The 21,120-nt window shown below is 47.8% G+C and overlaps 3 protein-coding genes across 7 annotated transcripts in view; 1 reads left to right on the forward strand and 2 right to left on the reverse strand.

Moving 5' to 3' along the window:
- The window catches only part of gnav1 (guanine nucleotide binding protein (G protein) alpha v1), a gene marked incomplete at both ends in the record, with an annotated part of 16,103 nt that extends 8,292 nt beyond the window's left edge, over positions 1-7,811 (forward strand). The window contains 3 exon segments of the mRNA XM_079730420.1: positions 6,574-6,620; positions 6,623-6,684; positions 7,731-7,811. Coding sequence (XP_079586546.1) covers positions 6,574-6,620; positions 6,623-6,684; positions 7,731-7,811 — 190 coding nt within the window.
- A 3,080-nt stretch (positions 7,812-10,891) lies between these two features.
- Positions 10,892-13,385, reverse strand: npb (neuropeptide B). Its single transcript, XM_079729531.1, has 3 exons — positions 13,253-13,385; positions 11,872-12,824; positions 10,892-11,256 (listed from the first exon to the last, which is right to left on the reverse strand). Exons 2-3 carry the CDS (start codon positions 12,133-12,135, stop codon positions 11,128-11,130), a joined length of 393 nt encoding a protein of 130 aa, XP_079585657.1. The 5' UTR covers positions 12,136-12,824; positions 13,253-13,385; the 3' UTR covers positions 10,892-11,127.
- On the reverse strand, positions 13,096-21,033 carry sgsh (N-sulfoglucosamine sulfohydrolase (sulfamidase)). Of its 5 annotated transcripts, none has more exons than XM_079729528.1 (9): positions 20,779-21,033; positions 20,473-20,633; positions 20,291-20,396; positions 19,754-20,082; positions 18,742-18,823; positions 18,442-18,645; positions 17,165-17,331; positions 16,477-16,694; positions 13,096-13,930 (listed from the first exon to the last, which is right to left on the reverse strand). In XM_079729528.1, the coding sequence occupies exons 1-9, from the start codon at positions 20,930-20,932 to the stop codon at positions 13,747-13,749; spliced, it is 1,605 nt and encodes a 534-aa protein (XP_079585654.1). In that variant the 5' UTR covers positions 20,933-21,033; the 3' UTR covers positions 13,096-13,746. The 5 variants fall into 5 exon arrangements, 4 of the variants coding, with proteins under 4 accessions (XP_079585654.1, XP_079585655.1, XP_079585653.1 ...); XM_079729529.1 differs by having other exon boundaries at positions 13,411-13,930; positions 16,477-16,574; positions 17,165-17,382; XM_079729527.1 differs by having other exon boundaries at positions 13,411-13,930; positions 17,165-17,382.
- Positions 21,034-21,120: the final 87 nt, after the last annotated feature.

Raw genomic sequence — 21,120 nt, forward strand, 5'->3', positions numbered from 1 at the left:
TCACAATGTCTGGGCAATCTTGTGTCTGACACTTTGCCCGCAGTAGGGCTAGAGGTCCAAAGCTTGATTTTGTTATGATTAATCGGTATCGGCCCTTATATTTAATTAAAATATATATATTTAATTAAAAAGGTTGATGAAGGTTAAAGTATAAGTGCACCACAGGGATTCTAGTTTGACGTGATTCGCTCTGCAAACTAAATTAGTGGTTGAAAAAGGACAGATTTCTTTCATATAAGACTTGGTCTTAAGGAAATTGGGCAATGATTCACACTCATTACACTGGTTTGGCAATCGTTTGTTTCCTAGTATCAAGGAAATCGTGTGGCACTCAGGAACTTATGTGTGAAACGGTTGAGATGTGTCACCCTGACTAATGTGAACTAAATGAGCCTCTGAAGTCGTTGGGGAGGGAGGGGATGGCCCCCGATGTCAAACTGGAACGTCAGCCCGGATGTGATCGCTGAAACAAACATATGAGATCTCTGTTCAGCCAATCAATCACCCTGCGTACGGCTGTGATATAAAGACAAGGGCGACGGGAGGAGTGCTTGTTGTTATGGCGTCAAAGACCCCCACCCAGCAGGCAGCCCTGTTGGAATGGAGATCCCAGTCAGAACCAGTCAGAACCAGTCAGAACCAGTCAGAACCTGTCAGAACCTGTCAGAACCAGTCAGAACCTGTCAGAACCTGTCAGAACCAAGCCACCGGGCCACTCGAGCACCGTTGGAAAACGCCATTCTTTGATGTTAATGTTTAGTCCGGCCCGTGCAAGGGTTCGAATTCAGTGTTTATTTAATTAGAATAATGGAATATGTAAGAGTCAATTATGGCCAGGAAATAATTACACTATTAAACCAGATATTTCACTGTATTACAAGGAAAAACTGATATCAAATACATAAAAAACAGTGTTGGTTCTCTTGAATACAACCGTTTCCTTGCTTTTATCGGTTGATTCCAACATAGATATTATTCTTTTTATACTATTTTCTTGAATATAACTTAAAGATACAATTTAGATAGTCACTCTTTGATAAAGCATGCTGGATATTGTTTCTGCTCTGCCAATGGGCGAGGTGTTCTGGACAATTACATTTACTTCCTGTCTCTGTGTCTCTGTTGCTGCTTGATGGACGCTAAGGGTTTATATTTATTTATTTAAGGGTTTATATTCATGCTGCAGAAGAAGAGTTTCTGCCGTCTGGTTTTTCTTTGAGTGGAGCTGGAGCGTGGCAGATTAACAAGGTGTGTGTGTGTGTGTGTGTGTGTGTGTGTATCCGGTGTTCCTCCCCCACTAGGCAGGGTGGTCTGATTGTCTCGTCCCTCCCTCTAATGTCATCCAACGAGACGCGCTCTGAAGTCTGCAATAAGAAAACCTTCCCCAGCAATCTGCACATTTACTACAGAAGGAAAAGCCACGTCTCTAGGGCTAGTGTTGGGGTTAGTCTACGGGTTAGTCTCTACGGGTTAGTGTTGGGGTTAGTCTACGGGTTAGTCTCTACGGGTAAGTTTTGGGGTTAGTCTACGGGTTAGTGTCTACGGGTTAGTGTTGGGGTTAGTCTACGGGTTAGTCTCTACGGGTAAGTGTTGGGGTTAGACGCTACGGGTTAGTCTCTACGGGTTAGTGTTGGGGTTAGTGTTGGGGTTAGTCGCTACGGGTTAATCTCTACGGGTTAGTCTCTACGGGTTAGTCTCTATGGGTTAGTGTTGGGGTAAGTGTTGGGGTTAGTCGCTACAGGTTAGTGTTGGGGTTAGTCGCTACGGGTTAGTCTCTACAGGTTAGTGTTGGGGTTAGTCGCTACGGGTTAGTCTCTACGGGTTAGTGTTGGGGTTAGTCTACGGGTTAGTCTCTACGGGTTAGTGTTGGGGTTAGTCTACGGGTTAGTCTCTACGGGTTAGTGTTGGGGTTGGTGTTGGGGTTAGTCTACGGGTTAGTCTCTACGGGTTAGTGTTGGGGTTAGTCTCTACGGGTTAGTGTTGGGGTTAGTCTACAGGTTAGTGTTGGGGTTAGTCTACGGGTTAGTGTTGGGGTTAGTCTCTACGGGTTTGTGTTGGGGTTAGTCTCTACGGGTTAGTGTTGGGGTTAGTCTCTACGGGTTAGTGTTGGGGTTAGTCTCTACAGGTTAGTGATGGGGTTAGTCTACGGGTTAGTGTTGGGGTTAGTCTACGGGTTAGTGTTGGGGTTAGTCTCTACGGGTTAGTGTTGGGGTTAGTCTCTACGGGTTAGTGTAGGGGTTAGTCTACGGGTTGGTTTTGGGGTTAGTCTCTACGGGTTAGTGTTGGGGTTAGTCTACGGGTTAGTGTTGGGGTTAGTCTCTACGGGTTGGTGTTGGGGTTAGTCTACGGGTTAGTATTGGGGTTAGTCTCTACGGCTTAGTGTTGGGGTTAGTCTCTACAGGTTAGTGTTGGGGTTAGTCTACGGGTTAGTGTTGGGGTTAGTGTTGGGGTTAGTCTCTACGGGTTAGTGTTGGGGTTAGTCTCTATGGGTTAGTGTTGGGGTTAGTCTACGGGTTAGTGTTGGGGTTAGTCTACGGGTTAGTGTTGGGGTTAGTGTTGGGGTTAGTCTCTACGGGTTAGTGTTGGGTTTAGTCTCTACGGGTTAGTGTTGGGGTTAGTCTACGGGTTAGTGTTGGGGTTAGTCTACGGGTTAGTGTTGGGGTTAGTGTTGGGGTTAGTGTTGGGGTTAGTCTCTACGAGTTAGTGTTGGGGTTAGTCTCAACGAATTAGTGTTGGGGTTAGTCTACGGGTTAGTGTTGGGGTTAGTCTACGGGTTAGTGTTGGGGTTAGTGTTGGGGTTAGTCTCTACGGGTTAGTGTTGGGGTTAGTCTACGGGTTAGTGTTGGGGTTAGTCTCTACGGGTTAGTGTTGGGGTTAGTCTCTACGGGTTAGTGTTGGGGTTAGTCTCTACGGGTTAGTGTTGGGGTTAGTCTACGGGTTAGTGTTGGGGTTAGTCTCTACGGGTTAGTGTTGGGGTTAGTCTCTACGGGTTAGTGTTGGGGTTAGTCTCTACGGGTTAGTGTTGGGGTTAGTCTACGGGTTAGTGTTGGGGTTAGTCTCTACGGGTTAGTGTACGAGCTCCCTGCCACTCTCTGCCTCTCTCAGCCCCAGGTGTGTGGGGCGTCGCCGCGGGCCCCAGGTGTGTGCGTTGGTCGGCCCCAGGTGTGTGGGGCGTCGCCGCGGGCCCCAGGTGGTGGGCGTGATGAGAGAGGATGAGTGCGGTGAGTAGGACAGGTTCTGGAGACGAACAGAGCCCTCTGGGTCTGACCAGGAGATTAACGTCAGTGATGTCACTCATCACTTGGCAGAAAGCGTCAGACCGATTTGCTAATCCTGCTCACTTTACTTCTTTATTTCTTTCTTAACTTTCTTTATTGTTGACAGCAGCAGCAGCGCGCCTACACGTAGTTCAGAGGCGTGGTGGCGGATCCCTCCAGGTTATTAGAAGGGTCTTTTCCTTCTTTAGGATATTTAGTCAACTGGTTTTCCTGAATGCGCCATCAATCAATGTTGACTGCATGATATTGAATTATTGATTTGTTTTAGGAAACGATGATACAGAGGATGATCTACTGAAGCCGTCAAATTGTATTGGGCCGGTCTATTGGTGGTCTGTCTGTCTGTCTGTAGACGGATGCTGTGGTAGCGGTGGTCTGTCTGTCTGTCTGTAGACGGATGCTGTTGTAGCGGTGGTCTGTCTGTCTGTCTGTAGACGGATGCTGTTGTAGCGGTGGGATGTCTGTCTGTCTGTCTGTAGACGGATGCTGTGGTAGCGGTGGTCTGTCTGTCTGTCTGTCTGTAGACGGATGCTGTGGTAGCGGTGGTCTGTCTGTCTGTCTGTCTGTAGACGGATGCTGTGGTAGCGGTGGTCTGTCTGTCTGTAGACGGATGCTGTGGTAGCGGTGGTCTGTCTGTCTGTCTGTCTGTAGACGGATGCTGTGGTAGCGGTGGTCTGTCTGTCTGTCTGTAGACGGATGCTGTGGTAGCGGTGGTCTGTCTGTCTGTCTGTAGACGGATGCTGTGGTAGCGGTGGTCTGTCTGTCTGTAGACGGATGCCTTGGTAGCGGTGGTCTGTCTGTCTGTAGACGGATGCTGTGGTAGCGGTGGTCTGTCTGTCTGTCTGTAGACGGATGCTGTGGTAGCGGTGGTCTGTCTGTCTGTAGACGGATGCTGTGGTAGCGGTGGTCTGTCTGTCTGTCTGTAGACGGATGCTGTGGTAGCGGTGGTCTGTGTGTCCTGTTCTCAGTCTCGTAGGGCCATTCCCTGGCTGTGTTCTGCTCTAACAACGCGTTGTCGTACGACGCGTGCCGTGTTTGACGCAGTGGAAGATTCAGGAGGTGGGCAGTAAAACTCCCCCGCCCTGTGCCGCTCTAAAACATCACCATCCTCTCCCTGGATGTCACTCTCTATCGGAGGGACGCTCACTCAGGCTTTATTACATGTGTGTGCGTCCGTGTGCGGGTGTGTGTGTGCGGGCGTGTGTGGGCGTGTGCGTGCGTGCGTGCGTGCGTTCAGGCAAGGCGACATAATGTTTAAAGCAGCAGCAGTGAAGACAGTCATTAGACGCATCAGGAAATCAAGCACCGTGTGTGTGTGTGTTGGTTGTGAACTGAAGCCCACTGCCCAGTGTGTCACAGTCTGTGTGTGTGTGTGTGTGTTCGCCGCTGGTGTAGCAGCAGAGTGTGTGTTGAACACTCTGAATCCAACGAGCGTAGACCAGGAGCGGCTCTCTGAAGGCTCCTCAGCCTCTGATCACCTGCTCATTACTCCCTCATTCAGTTATTGAATGGTTTCAGGTTTCCACTGTGAACCCCCCTCAAACCATTAGCGCCCCCCCGGTCTGCATACAGACGTCCTCTTTGACCTCTGACCCCCATCTCCTCTGGCTGGGAGGAGACGACTCCTTCTCTGTGATTAGCCTCAGGAGCCGGATGTGCTGTCCTCATACTGGGGGCGGGGGGGGGGTATGGTGGAGATGTATCGTGTATTTATACCCCCTGTTCTCCGTTTCCACGGTGATTGGGTTTGGACCGCCTGATTGAACGGTGAGACGGAGAGTCGACGCGTCTGGTCAGACGAAGTGAGATTGAAAATAAATTAATGTTTTCTGGTCTTTGTTTTTTCTAAAGAGCGTTGACCTTTATAAGATCTTCCTGCTGATGTGTTGTGATTGTCTTGGAAGTATGTGTGTGTGTGAGTGTGTGTGTGGTGGTCCTCGACTATGTCCCCTACTTCAGGCATACCCGACCTGCCCAATAGAAACCCAATCATTGGTGCTGAGAGCGGCAGACGGCATCAGTATGGGCGGCCATGGCTCTGTCCGGGCGGGAGATTGAAACATGCTAAGGACACGCCACTCAGAGTTAGACCTCACGTTCTGCTCCCCCTGCGCACCGCACTGCACCGTGTGGTTACACTGCTGCCCTGAAGCACACACACACACACACACACACACACAAACTCACACTTACACACACACACACACACACATAAACACACACACACCTATACACACACACATACACACACACACATAAACACACACTTACACACACATAAACACACACTTACACACACACACACTTACACACACACACATAAACACACACACACACTTACACACACACCTATACACATACACATACACACACACTTGCTATCAAGGTATTACTGCAAGCTTTTTCATTTAAGATTTTGCTTATAGATGTGTGTTGTAAGAGTGTAGTGAGTGTAATGTTATGTGTAGTGAAGGTAATTTTATGAGGGTAGTTAATGTAATGTGTGTAGTGAATGTAATGTTAAGAGTGTAGTTAATGTAATGTGTGTAGTGATTGTAATGTTATGAGTGTAGTTAAGGTAATGTGTGTAGTGAATGTAATGTGTGTAGTGAATGTATTGTAATATGTGGAGCTTAGATCCTGATGCTGTTATTTGTTCTTATTTTCTGTTTGTCAGATGTTTCCAACATTAGGAGCTTCACGTTCTACTATGTGCCATTAATATTGACTATATATGCACTGTGTTTAATGTGTAATGTCATGTTTAATAATGTATAGTGCAATGTTTAATGGTGTATAGTGTGTAATGTATAGTGTAATGTTTAATAGTGTATAGTGTGTAATGTATAGTGTAATGTTTAATAGTGTATAGTGTGCAATGTATATTGTAATGTTTAATAGTGTATAGTGTGTAATGTATAGTGGTATGTTTAATAGTGTATAGTGTGTAGTGTGTAATAGGGTAATGTGTAATGTTTAATAGTGTATAGTGTGTAATAGAGTAATGTGTAATGTTTAATAGTGTGTAGTGTGTAGTGTGTAATAGGGTAATGTTTAATGTTTAATAGTGTATAGTGTGTAGTGTGTAGTGTGTAATAGGGTAATGTGTAATGTTTAATAGTGTATAGTGTGTAGTGTGTAGTGTGTAATAGGGTAATGTGTAATGTTTAATAGTGTATAGTGTGTAGTGTGTAGTGTGTAATAGGGTAATGTGTAATGTTTAATAGTGTATAGTGTGTAGTGTGTAGTGTGTAATAGGGTAATGTGTATATAACATGTGTTCATGCTGTACGAGGTGGCGGGTGGCGGACAGGAAGTGGCTGGCCTGCTTCCTGGGGGTCAGGGCGTTCTGTTCGTGGCGTCGCTCAGCGGCTACGACATGACGCGAGGGGAGGGCCCTAACCTGGTAGGGCCCCTGGTGGAGAGGGGCCCCTGCTGGAGGGGGGCCCCTGGTGAAGAGGGGCCCCTGGTGGAAAGGGGCCCCTGATAGAGGAGGCCCCCTGGAGGAGGTGGCCCCTGCTGGAGGGGGGCCCTTGGTGGAGGACTCTGGTGGAGGGGGGCCCCTGGTGGAGGGCCCCTGGTGGAGGAGTGCCGCTGGTGGAGGAGGGCCCCTGATGGAGGAGGCCCCCTGGTGGAGGTGGCCCCTGCTGGAGGGGGGCCCCTGGTGGAGGACCCCTGGTGGAGAGGGGCCCCTGATGGAGGAGGCCCCCTGGTGGAGGTGGCCCCTGGTGGAGGAGGGCCCCTGCTGGAGGGTAGTAGTAGTAGGTCATACTTCTATAATAAAAAGACCTCTACCAACAGCGCTGTAAAATGTATTCTCCAGCTAACATGCTCATAAGGACGTTTTGTATGTGCTCTGACTCTGTGAAGGCTCCCTGTTCAGAACCCACATCCCTCCTGTATATACTGCTCAATGTGGTCGAACTATAAGAAAAGAGTAGAGCAGAGGCTCAAGGTAGCATACATGATGCAATGAGGTTGCTGCTTTGTGTCCCTAGGTGGCGCACTGCCAGTCAGTTGTTAGTGTACACAAGAGTTCCAACCTGTGAGGGACTCCTGGACAAGAGAACCACATCGGAGAACCACATAATTGAAGCCCTAGTCAGCCCTCTAAAAAGCTGCTATAGATTCACTTCTAGGTTAAGATGCCATTGGTGCAATTGTCTGTATATCCTATAGGCTATTGGGCAATTTTTATGTATTTTTTTTATATATAAATATTGTACGATGTCTTTTATGGACGTTTGTCTGCAATAAATCAGACAAATGGTAGTACATTAGAAGTAGTACATACAGCAGTAGTAGTACATACAGTAGTAGTAGTAGTAGAGGTAGAAGTACATACAGCAGTAGTAGTACATACAGTAATCATCCTCCACCGACCTTTGACCTTCGGTCTTCCCAGATGTTTCTCATTTTGTTCTAAGCGTGCCTGTCTGTCGGTCCCTCTAGAACCGTCTCCAGGAGAGCCTGAAGCTGTTCTCCTCAGTGTACAACGCCTTCTTCAGGGACACAGCCAGGGTGAGAGAGTGATGTATCACACACCCAGGGTGAGAGTGATTAACACACAACCAGGGTGAGAGTGATTAACACACAACCAGGGTGAGAGAGTGATGTATCACACACCCAGGGTGAGAGTGATTAACACACACCCAGGGTGAGAGAGTGATGTATCACACACCCAGGGTGAGAGTGATTAACACACAACCAGGGTGAGAGGGTGATGTAACACACACCCAGGGTGAGAGAGTGATGTAACACACACCCAGGGTGAGAGAGTGATGTAACACACAACCAGGGTGAGAGAGTGATGTAACACACGCCCAGGGTGAGAGGGTGATGTAACACACACCCAGGGTGAGAGAGTGATGTAACACACACCCAGGGTGAGAGAGTGATGTAACACACACCCAGGGTGAGAGAGTGATGTATCACACCCCCATAGTGAGAGTGAACTGTTGACAGACCGCTGTCACTCAGCCTCTTAAAGGTTTAGCGTTCTGAAGCATGGATTCATTTGGTCACCCTTCATGTTTTACAGTGAAATCCATTGAACATAAACTGGTTTAAAGAGTGTTTTAGACCATGGTTCCTCTCAGTCACACTCCGCTAATTATAACGAGATGTATCTCGTTATGGTTCACTGTAACTGGCTTTGAATTAATATGCTAAATGACCCTCTTTTAACTTAAGTTTGTAGAACTTTATCTTCACAGAGAATGGTGTATTTCAGAGTTCACTCTGTCCCATTACGGACTGTGCTGAATGACACTATTATAGAAACAGTACAATATAAATCATGCAACAATAAGTGATCATCTGTAGACTGAAGCGTAAGACCTGTCGAAACACAACGGACGGAGTTATGAAACGCCAGCCACTGTTGAGGGAGAGTGAAAGGATTACTGAAGACAGGCAGGAAGTTATGATCATGAATGTTTCATGAGTTCATCGTTGGCTTCCGGAATCACTAGACACGATCCAGGAAGTGGATCCATTGGGTTTCTGTGGGTTGGCTTTAATCTTGCTCCACTCGGACTGGTCAGAGTTAATTAGACACCTGGAGTTAATAACACATGGAGTTACTTACACACCTGGAGTTAATTACACACCTGTAATTATCCGTCGTTTTACGGTCAGACCGTTTTCTTTTGCTTTTTTGATCAAATGGAAGTCCTACTTTGATTTGCCCACTAACTCGCGAAACACAGGAGAGTGGGAGTCCACTGGGAGGGACTGGTCTGAAACCAGTTTATGTTCACTGATGAGGAGATTGACTGCAGAGGATACATGATGAGGGGGTGATATGGATCTGCTGAGATGAGGAGGGAGGGAGAAGGATTCCTACTGATGGTTAATTGGCTCATTAGGAAGGACAACACCAGCATTAATTTCCATTCTCTTAAAGGTCTCACCAGGTCTGATGAGCCGTTACAAGCCTTTTCTGAAAATCTGCTATCGCTAATCACTGTAATATCTCAAGAATGACGCTGCCTGGATTATCCTTTACCCGTTTAATAGTTTAATTTACATTGCATGGAAATATTAAAAACCATTAAGGCGTCATTAGTGTGTTTGCTACTGCAAGCACATCTACTGTTCTTCGTAAGTTTTCTTTATTCCGTTTGCCTGTTTTTTATGCAGTTAACTGCTCCTGATTACTTTCAGCTACAGAAACCATTCAACTATCAAAACGTCCAGATCTTTAACTACATGATGCCTATCCCTCTGTGTTTTTCAACTCTTTAAGCTTTTAAAGCTATCACGCTTTTTCTTCTCTCTTTAGAGAGAAGAAAACTTCAGATAATTCAGACATCGTAATTTAGTCAATTTTCAACGTTAACCTTCGTTCAAACCATTCAACAAATCAATATACTTGTATCTTCATTCTTCAATAATCTGAAAAACAAATTTCGATTACCTTTTATACTTTTTTCAGAATCACATTTTAAGTTCAATATCGGCTTCGTTTTCAGTTGGTCTCATGGATTTAAGGTTATGCTGAGGTTAGAGCGCGGAGGACGTGCAGGCAGTGTTGCCAGATTGGGTGTTTTTTCCCTCCGAATAGGACTACTTTTTACGACGTTCAGGCAGCGGTGACGCTAGCGTTAACGTTAGCGCTGACGTTAGCAGTGACGCTAGCTGTAACGTTAGCGTTGACGTTAGCGCTGACGTTAGCGCTGACGTTAGCCCTGACATTAGCGGTGACGCTAGCTGTGACGTTCAGGTTGATGGGGCCCCTCCTCCTGGGGTCATCAGGAGCCTCTCCTCATTACATTCCTGAATCCATGGATTCAGAGGCAGGCTGTGAGTGTGCCTCAACGTTCCTAGAGTTCCTCTGATGTTCCGTTGACGTGCCAACTCAGAGGCCATGGCTCCGGCGTCAGGAACGCCCTGAACACAGGGAACGGCCTCCTCTGGTTCTAACCAATCTGTGTGTTTGTGTGTGTGTGTGTGTGTGTGTGTGTGTGTGTGTGTGTGTGTGTGTGTGTGTGTGTGTCGTGTCTTCCAGAGGTTTGACCTCTTATTTTCTACATGGATTCTTTTTTATGAAAAGAAATCATTTGTTGTGATTGATGCAAAATAATAAGGTCAAAATTATTATTAATTAAATTATTAAATTATATCATGCATATATATATATATATATATATGCATATATGTGTATAATGCATATATGAAATTATTTAGATATGCCTACTCATCGCACTTCACTGTAGTTCAATTGAAAAACAAATTTACACAACGCTTTTGGTGTAACTTTCTTTTGTGCTTTTTGCTTTATCACTTTATATTTTAAAGATACTGCTTTCTTTTAAATCTGGTCTATGAGGCAACATTATCTTTATCTAAATGTGCAGCAAAGCATTTTCTTAAGTAGCTAAATACAAATGTCTCCGATTATTATTTAAAAGGCAGCATTGTATAAGACTCAATGCCGAGGTAATTTCACAGTGCTAGTTGTTGTTCCGTATTCTTGACTAATGTAAACACAAATAGGTCTTTACAGTAATTGTACATTTTAATAGATAAAATAAATCAAAGTACTTTGAGAGATTCTGCTCTACAGTAAACATTCTGACCAGTTAATACATTTGGCAGCGTGGGTACATGTGGGCGGGACATCGCAGTGTACATCAACAGAACACAACTCGCACATTCCCACTTGGTTCTTCAACATTTGTTTTTATGCAGAAAAAGCAAAACTGACTTTTTTTTTGTGAGATATAGAACATTCAGAGTCTACAGAGGTCCATTATGAACAGGATGTTCCCGCCCGCCGCCCCTCCTCCGGTGGGCGGCGGACGGACCCGGGCGGAAGTAGTGCGGTCGCGGATCCGGTCGGCGCTCAAGCAGACAAACAGTCCAGAGAGTCGAGGGTCAGGAAGACTTCTGCTTTGCACTGGAAGGTTCCGGTTCCATCCCGGAGCAGCTCGCACGTCTTCAGGTTCGGGGTGATGTCCTTCACACATATAGCCTTAGAGAGAAAATATACATATTAAAAAATAGTACAAAAGGTTTAAAAACAATATATATATATATATATATATATATATATATATATATATATATATATATATATACATATATACATATATCAGATATAGTACATATATATACTCAGATTAAGTATTAAATAGATTCAGTATTATACAAAAAAGTAAAATAAAAATGTATTGTTTATTTCTCATTATTTATTATCTATTGATAAAACAATTATTTATGATATCAAATGAATTATAAATTCTTATTTTACTTTGTTGTTTAATACTGATTTAATTTAATATATTTGTATAGATATTTATATTCAATGAAACTCACTGAATCTATTTTGTATATGTATATATATATATATAGATTCAGTATTATCCCAAAAAATTTAATATTTATTTGATATCATTGAGACCATTTGACTAAAATATCAGAGTATTGAGTTTCTACTAAGTTGAGGGGGTGCATAAAGGAGAGCGGGTAGACGCATTTTGCGGGTTTTCAACACTTACACAGGATTACAGCGCACTCTACAACATTTCACATATATTTAGATAGTCAAAATGTAACTTTATGGAAAATGTTGTTTTAAACAACCTACCATGCTCTTCAGGATGGAGATCTGTCTGTTACCGGCGGGCTCTCCGGTGTTACCGGCCGTCTCTCCGCTGTCCACCAGCGTCTCCTCCGACTCGGACCTCCGGACGTACGGGGACCTCCTGATCCCGGAGAGCAGACCCGAGGCACGGCCCACCGAGTAGTAGCTCGGCCCGGTGGCCTGCTTGTACCACGCCTCGACGGGCTGGACAGAGAGGAGCAGAGAGACTCCGACGCACACCACGGCAAACTTCAGGGACTTCTCCATTACGCACGGCTTTTACGCAGCTACTTTAGGCAGGTACCGTGGAGCTGTTTCTGTCGAAGCTTCGTGGATGTGATCTTCTTGCGGTGTTTTGCAGAAGGTCCGTGTTTTCCGGGATGAATGTGTTTCTTGTCGGGGTTTCCAAACTTTATAGGTGAGGGGCTGCGACGCGTCGTGACCCGCTACGGTCGTCAGATCGATGTAGATGAAGGGCGGAGGATTCATCTTTACGCGAGAGGGGGACAAAAGACCGATCCGAATCGATCGGAGTTTGGGGGCTGCGGTTGACGTCAAAGCTATGACGTCATTTCTTCATCGCTTTGGAGGCATCAAATCAGGGAGAAAATAGATTTAATTTAATCAATCATGACACACATGAAGTCCATGCTCTACGAGATATTCAACGTAGTCACGAGTGCCTTCATAATATTAGGGTGAAATACCTCTGGATAAAATGCGTCAAAATTAACCACTTGATTGTGTTGAGGATTGGGCAGAGTAGTTTTGCACTCTTAACCGTCCACGCGCACGGAGGTGTTTCCCGGGGTCCGTAAAAACAGGTTGTTTGAAATTGTACAGGTTTTTTTTTTGTATGAAGCCAGATTCAAATGACGCATAACATTCCCAAATTGATTTACCAACCGACCCGTTCATGTGCACCGAATCCCCCGGACATCACAGACACCTGTGGACTGAAAAGAAGCAAAATTAGAACCATGTTGGCTTCATGTCCACAGCGGTCGGAGCCTTTATTTAAAGAACTCCAAACGAGAGATTTCTTTCATAATCTTATTGGCTTTGTGCATCTGTGGTCTGGACGGCTGAAGATTATTCTCAGGAGGCATCGCTGCCTTAACTAAACTGATTATAGCGCAGGTATTAGAGGACGGAAAACCCTTACTGAGAGAACAACCTCATTTGTTTTTTTATCTATTAAAGCCAGAAAAACAATCACACAACATACCTCGTCAATGTGGTGTCACCACCTTTATTAAAAAACATTAAAATTAGCAATAATACTCCATGGCACACACACACACACACACACACACACACACACACACACACACACACACACACACACACACACACACACACGAATGATTGTAGACCAGGTCACCTCTGATTAGCCGGTCTGAGGTTGTTGTAGAGGGTCAGAGGTCGTTGTAGAGGGTCAGAGGTCGAGGGTCGAGGTCGTTGTAGAGGGTCAGTGGTCGTTGTAGAGGGTCAGAGGTTGTTGTATAGGGTCAGAGGTCGAGGGTCGAGGTCGTTGTAGAGGGTCAGTGGTCGTTGTAGAGGGTCAGAGGTTGTTGTAGAGGGTCAGAGGTCGAGGGTCAGAGGACGTTGTAGAGGGTCAGAGGTTGTTGTATAGGGTCAGAGGTCGAGGGTCGAGGTCGTTGTAGAGGGTCAGTGGTCGTTGTAGAGGGTCAGAGGTTGTTGTAGAGGGTCAGAGGTCGAGGGTCAGAGGTCGTTGTAGAGGGTCAGAGGTCGAGGGTCAGAGGTCGTTGTAGAGGGTCAGAGGTTGTAGAGGGTCAGAGGTCGAGGGTCAGAGGTCGTTGTAGAGGGTCAGAGGTCGAGGGTCAGAGGTCGAGGGTCAGAGGTCGTTGTAGAGGGTCAGAGGTCATTGTACAGCGGTCTGCAGTGCGGCTCCAGCTTGTCTTCCAGGACGTAGTCCGGCCCGCAGACCCAGGGGTCTCCGGTCTTCCACTGCCACCTCAGCAGGTCGGCCCTTAGCCCGGCCAGCAGGCCGCGGTGGGCGGGGTCGGGGGCCAGGTTGTGGGTCTCGTGGGGATCCGCCCTGCGGGACACCATGGACACGCAACGGAGGACACAACAGGGAACCCATTTCATTACACACATTCTTTATTTGGCACACACACATTTAAGCCTCTTATCCATCTCTTTAAGACCGCCTTCACCACGTCACCTCCTCTCTTCTCTCTCCTTTTTCCTTTTTCAATCTTTTTACTGATAAACCTTCCTATTAAATGATTTGATTTTGTGTTCACTCTGTAAAACGTCTTTGAGAATCTTGAAAAGCACTATATAAATCTAATGTGTTATAATTTATTGATGCATTATTATCGCTTCAAGATCCACTGGGCTGGATCTCAGAATAAGGTACTGTGATGAGCCAGACAGCGCAGGCTATAGCACCACCCTCTGGGCGGTGGAGGGGTCACGGTGGATCTGGGGCCATTGTTCCAGCTAATGACCGCCACCTGTAACAATCAGCAATCAGGTCAAACTCCTTCAACATGCCAGTCCCAGTCTTCCCTCTCTCGCACCGCTCTCTACCAGACTGCTGTCCACCACGAGTACGGTTCTAGAAGGGGTGGAAGGGTGAGCCGCCATTTTGTTGTATGTTTCTCCTGTGTTTGTGTAGGGGGGTGTAGGTTTGTGTAGGGAGGTTTAGGTAGGTGTAGGGAGGTTTAGGTAGGTGTAGGTTTGTGAAGGGAGGTGTATGTTTGTGTAGGGAGGTGTAGGTTTGTGTAGGTTTGTGTAGGGAGGTGTAGGTTTGTGTAAGGAGGTGTAGGTTTGTGTAGGGAGGTGTAGGTTTGTGTAGGGAGGTTTAGGTTTGTGTAGGGAGGTGTAGGTTTGTGTAGGGAGGTGTAGGTTTGTGTAGGGAGGTGTAGGTTTGTGTAGAGAGGTGTAGGTTTGTGTAAAGAGGTGTAGGGAGGTGTAGGTTTGTGCAGGGGGGTGTAGGTTTGTGTAGGGAGGTGTAGGTTTGTGTAAAGAGGTGTAGGTTTGTGTAGGGAGGTGTAGGTTTGTGTAAAGAGGTGTAGGTTTGTGTAAAGAGGTGTAGGTTTGTGTAAAGAGGTGTAGGTTTTTGTAGGGAGGTGTAGGTTTGTGTAAAGAGGTGTAGGTTTGTGTAGGTTTGTGTAGGGAGGTGTAGGTTTGTGTAAAGAGGTGTAGGTTTGTGTAGGGAGGTTTGTGTAGAGAGGTGTAGGTTTGTGTAAAGAGGTGTAGGAAGGTGTAGGTTTGTGCAGGGGGGTGTAGGTTTGTGTAGGGAGGTGTAGGTTTGTGTAAAGAGGTGTAGGTTTGTGTAGGGAGGTGTAGGTTTGTGTAAAGAGGTGTAGGTTTGTGTAAAGAGGTGTAGGTTTTTGTAGGGAGGTGTAGGTTTGTGTAAAGAGGTGTAGGTTTGTGTAGGTTTGTGTAGGGAGGTGTAGGTTTGTGTAAAGAGGTGTAGGTTTGTGTAGGGAGGTGTATGTGAGGATTGTATTTTTGTTTAAGACTAGACTGCAGGGTTCTTTGTTTGGAAGTAAGGGAGATCTTTCTTGTTGTTTTGGCCCTCAGGCTTTTCCCTCTACGTTATTCTTCTGTTCCTGTACTTCATACAGTTGATATAAACTCTTGTTTCTGGATTGGTTCATGGTTGTTATTTCAACCCTTTCTGCTGTGTGACCTCCCGACCCCATCTATCAGTCTAGGGTCGTGACAGCGTAGTGTTATTATTTAAATAAGAGGACCTGGTGCCGTAGATGATGTTCGATCATGTTAGTATTAACCTGGTGTCTAGGGATAGGGCTCATGTTAGTATTAACCTGTGTCTAGGGTTGGGCTCATGTTAGTATTAACCTGTGTCTAGGGTTAGGGATCATGTTAGTATTAACCTGTGTCTAGGGTTAGGGATCATGTTAGTATTAACCTGTGTCTAGGGTTGCGCTCATATTAGTATTAACCTGTGTCTAGGGTTAGTGCTCATGTTAGTATTAACCTGTGTCTAGGGATAGGGCTCATGTTGGTATTAACCTGTGTCAAGGGATAGGGCTCATGTTAGTATTAACCTGTGTCTAGGGTTGGGCTCATGTTAGTATTAACCTGTGTCTAGGGTTAGGGATCATGTTAGTATTAACCTGTGTCTAGGGTTGGGCTCATGTTAGTATTAACCTGTGTCTAGGGATAGGGCTCATGTTAGTATTAACCTGTGTCTAGGGTTGGGCTCATGTTAGTATTAACCTGTGTCTAGGGTTAGGGTTCATGTTAGTATTAACCTGTGTCTAGGGTTAGGGCTCATGTTAGTATTAACCTGTGTCTAGGGTTAGGGATCATGTTAGTATTAACCTGTGTCTAGGGTTAGGGATCATGTTAGTATTAACCTGTGTCTAGGGTTGGGCTCATGTTAGTATTAACCTGTGTCTAGGGTTAGTGCTCATGTTAGTATTAACCTGTGTCTAGGGATAGGGCTCATGTTAGTATTAACCTGTGTCAAGGGATAGGGCTCATGTTGGTATTAACCTGTGTCTAGGGATAGGGCTCATGTTGGTATTAACCTGTGTCTAGGGATAGGGCTCATGTTGGTATTAACCTGTGTCTAGGGTTAGGGATCATGTTAGTATTAACCTGGTGTCGTAGAGCTCCCAGCGGTCCCGGTAGTAGTAGCCCCCCAGGGTCTTGAACCAGTGGGTGGGCCGCCCCCCCCGGGTGCGGTTCAGCAGGTCCTGGAAGGTGGGCGACACGTAGAAGTCCTGGTCGATGGGGAAGGGCATCCGGTAGTGGAGGTTGTGGAGCAGGCGGTACGGGGCCCGCAGCACCGAGCGCATGGGGTAGAACATCGTCACCTGGGGGGAGAGGCTGAGGCTGGCTCACTGTGAGGCGCTAAGAGGCTGGCTCACTGTGAGGCGCTTAGAGGCTGGCTCACTGTGAGGCGGTTAGAGGCTGGCTCACTGTGAGGCGCTTAGAGGCTGGCTCACTGTGAGGCGCTAAGAGGCTGGCTCACTGTGAGGCGCTTAGAGGCTGGCTCACTGTGAGGCGGTTAGAGGCTGGCTCACTGTGAGGCGCTTAGAGGCTGGCTCACTGTGAGGCGCTTAGAGGCTGAGGTCACTGTGAGGCGGTTAGAGGCTGGCTCACTGTGAGGCGCTTAGAGGCTGGCTCACTGTGAGGCGGTTAGAGGCTGGCTCACTGTGAGGCGCTTAGAGGCTGGCTCACTGTGAGGCGCTTAGAGGCTGAGGTCACTGTGAGGCGGTTAGAGGCTGGCTCACTGTGAGGCGCTTAGAGGCTGGCTCACTGTGAGGCGGTTAGAGGCTCTTACCTCGTGCAGCGACTGGCTGCCGTACAGCGTGTCCCAGCGGCGCGGCTCCGAGAGCAGGGCGGGCAGCAGCGAGCGGCCGGTGAGCTGTACTGTGGCCTGGGGCGCGCTGGGGAGGCTGTACTCCGGGTAGGGGAGGGAGAACCAGTCCAGGACGGTGGGGGTGAGGTCTGCACACAGTGGAGGGACAAGGAGAGAGTGAGACAGCCGGGATAGGGAGACTGTGGAGATAGAGTGAGACGACAGTGATAAAGGGAGTGAGACGGAAGGGTTAGAGGGAGTGAGACGGAAGGGTCAGAGGGAGTGAGACGGAAAGGTTAGAGGGAGTGAGACAGCAGTGATATAGACTATGGAAAACAGGTTAGTCAATTTTTATGTCAACATGTTCTTGGTTTCCTTTGTCTGTTACGCGTGGCAGTAACGCCCTCCAGTGGCTGCTCGGCCCACTTCAGTTTTGTTCTCTATTTGATCCTATTCTATTCTCCAGGAACACTAGAGCTTCCTGTCCTTTGGGTCTCGCTGTCTGCCTACTCTGCTGGAACCTCGAAGCCCTCCGTGCAGCCAGCGGGAGACTGATTTACAGCCTGTTTGTTTGAAGTAAGAATTAGAATTGAATTTGCTCTGAGAGATTGCATGAAAGGGGACATTTCATACCACCTGGTGTGAGTGTGATTAGCCATTACAAGCCGTTTTCAAAATGTGCAGCATTGTGACATCACAGGTGGGCGTGTGCATCTAGATGTGTGACGGATAGATGGACACGCCCACCTGTGATGTCACAATGCTGCACATTTTCAAACCTGCTTGTAATGGCTCATCACACTCACACCTGGTGGTATGAGATGTCCCCTTTAAGCTGATGCGTCACCTGATTGTAAACGCATCTTGAGTCACACCATAAATCAGGATCCATCGAGCAGGAGAGATGTAGGAACGCTGAATGTTGGAGCCGGAATCGACCAGGACATTCACTCAACGTGGTTAACTTAATACAGAGTTAACCATACTTATTAAAATAAATCGAATATAGGGTTAGCGTTATAATCTAAAAGGCCAGATAGTTGCTAAGCTACCATCAGACGAAGAAGCAGCAGCCCAACCAGCAGGCTGACATAGGCCTGTCTGGGGAAGCTACGCTAAGCTACCATCAGACCCTCACCCAGAAGGCTGACGTAGGCCTGGCTGGAGAAGCTACGCTAAGCTACCATCAGACCCCTCACCCAGAAGGCTGACGTAGGCCTGGCTGGAGAAGCTACGCTAAGCTTCCATCAGACCCTCACCCAGCAGGCTGACGTAGGCCTGGCTGGCCTGGCCCCAGCGGGCGCGGTGCTCCGGGGAGGAGAGCAGCAGGGGCTCGGCGGTGCCTGAGCTGTACAGGTTGGTGCGTCCGTTGGGGAAGGGCACGCCGTTGTCCGAGCTGTAGGCCACCAGCGTGTCGTTCTCGTAGCCCGCGGCGTGCAGCTCCTCCAGCACCAGGCCCACGCCTAGAGGGACAAGATGGACGCCTCAGGGTCGGCCACACTAGTCTCAGTCACCGTGTGCAAGAGTGAGAGTGAGAGTGAGAGGGTGAGTCCCTGTACCCTGGTCCAGCCGGCTGACAGCGGTGTACTGGGCGGCCAGGTCGGCTCTGGAGGCCGGAGTGTCGGGAACGAAGGGAGGGACCTGACCAATCACAGGCAGAGCTGGGGTCAGAGGGGGAGGGACACCAGCAGGTAGAGATAGAGACACCAGCAGGTAGAGAGAGAGACACCAGCAGGTAGAGAGAGACACCAGCAGGTAGAGAGAGACACCAGCAGGTAGAGAGGGACACCAGCAGGTAGAGAGAGAGAGGGACACCAGCAGGTAGAGAGAGAGGGACACCAGCAGGTAGAGAGAGAGGGACACCAGCAGGTAGAGAGAGAGACACCAGCAGGTAGAGAGAGACACCAGCAGGTAGAGAGGGACACCAGCAGGTAGAGAGAGAGAAGGACACCAGCAGGTAGAGAGAGAGAGGGACACCAGCAGGTAGAGAGAGAGAGAGGGACACCAGCAGGTAGAGAGAGAGAGAGAGAGGGACACCAGCAGGTAGAGAGAGAGAGAGAGGGACACCAGCAGGTAGAGAGAGAGAGGGACACCAGCAGGTAAAGAGAGACACCAGCAGGTAGAGAGAGAGAGAGACACCAGCAGGTAGAGAGAGAGAGGGACACCAGCAGGTAGAGAGAGAGACACCAGCAGGTAGAGAGATAGACACCAGCAGGTAGAGAGAGGGACACCAGCAGGTAGAGAGAGAGACACCAGCATGTAGAGAGAGAGAGGGACACCAGCAGGTAGAGAGAGAGACACCAGCAAGTAGAGAGAGAGAGGGACACCAGCAGGTAGAGAGAGAGAGAGACACCAGCATGTAGAGAGACACGCGTCTTCTTGTAATTCATGCATTCATCTTCTGTTGTTTGGATTAGCCATTTTGTTTAGATATAGTTTGGGCTTTATATATTTATGACATACAGAGGTATTCTCTTCAAGATTGCCTTATCATAAACATAAAACAGTGGTTTATGCTTCCGTCTCTTGAATATAAACTCTGGTTCATGGTTCCGTCTCTCCCTCTCTAACCTTCACTTGGTCTGGGCGGTAGTACTCCGGCTTCCAGTCGGGAATCGTCCCCATTCCCGGCTCCCCGTTGCCAAACTTCTCACAGAAGGCTCCGTACTGTGGCTGGGAGTGACCGCACCGATGGGTGTCGTGGAAGGCCACATACAGGAAGAATGGCCTCTCGTCTCCTCCTCCTGGCCTCTCCTTCAGGCTCTGGAAGAACCTCCGGACCAGCAGTTTGATGCGTGTGATGTTGCGTCCGACCTGCAGCACCGAGTTGTTCTCCTCGGTGTAGGCGAAGTCGAAGGGGTAGACCTCCCCCGGGCCCACGTGCTTCTTACCGATGATACCTGGGGGGGGGGGGGGAGAAGGAGAGAGAGAAAGACAGAGCGATGAATTGGGATTAATGGACTGAGTGTCTGTTTGAAAGACTTTCCACAGTTCGGTCTCTAAAGGGTCCCATGTGTCTTTGGACAGGAGATGAGAGAGACAGATGGCGCAGGTTGGATCTAACAGCCAGCCGATGGGGATGAGAGATGCCCTGGTTGCCCGGGTTACCTGTGTGGATGTTGGCTTGGCGCAGAAGCAACGGAAGGCTCTGCACCTCATCCAGGGAGTTGAAGTGGTGGACTCCTTGGTGGAGCCCGTACATTCCATTCTGATGCTACAGGTTAAGAATCAACAGTTACTAGTGTGTGTGTGTGTGTGTGTGTGTGTGTGTGTGTGTGTGTGTGTGTCACCTGGGGCAGGCCGGTCAGGATGGCGGCGCGGCTGGGCGAGCAGCTACTGACAGAGGTGAAGGCGTTCTGGAAGGTCAGGGCGCGCCGGGACAGCGCCAGGAGGTTCGGCGTGCGGACCGCAGAGTTGTTGTAAACCTCCGTCTCAAAGCCCGCATCGTCGGCTGGAAGAAACAGTAGAGAGAGGACATAGGATACCGTAAATACCATCAGGATCCAAGGGCGCGTTGAACCAATAATGAGCTGTGTTAATGTGGTCACTTAAAAGATGACCTTATCATTCATACGTTCATCTTTATGATCACTTACCGATGATTAGCAGAACGTTCCTTCGCCTGGCCTCAGCTCCGCACCAGGCAGCCAGAAACAGACAGAGAACCACTCCTCCCAGTAGAACCATCCTCACAACACCAGTGGGACACACGAGCAGATCGTATACCGGTTTAAATGATAAAACTCGCATTAAAGTTCTCAGCGATTCATTTTCACCATTTTATTACTCTTGCCTCCGAAAACTTTACGCTTTTAAAAAGTTGATGAACTTTCCGCTGTTTCCTGAATCACTTGGAGACTGTTTGGTCATGTGACGCACGTCACGTGACGACCATGGACCTATTAAAGAACGACGACCGACACGCTGCGGTCGGGATT

Source organism: Pollachius pollachius (assembly GCF_949987615.1).
Source record: "Pollachius pollachius genome assembly, chromosome: 2".
NCBI classification, from domain to species: Eukaryota; Metazoa; Chordata; class Actinopteri; order Gadiformes; family Gadidae; genus Pollachius; species Pollachius pollachius.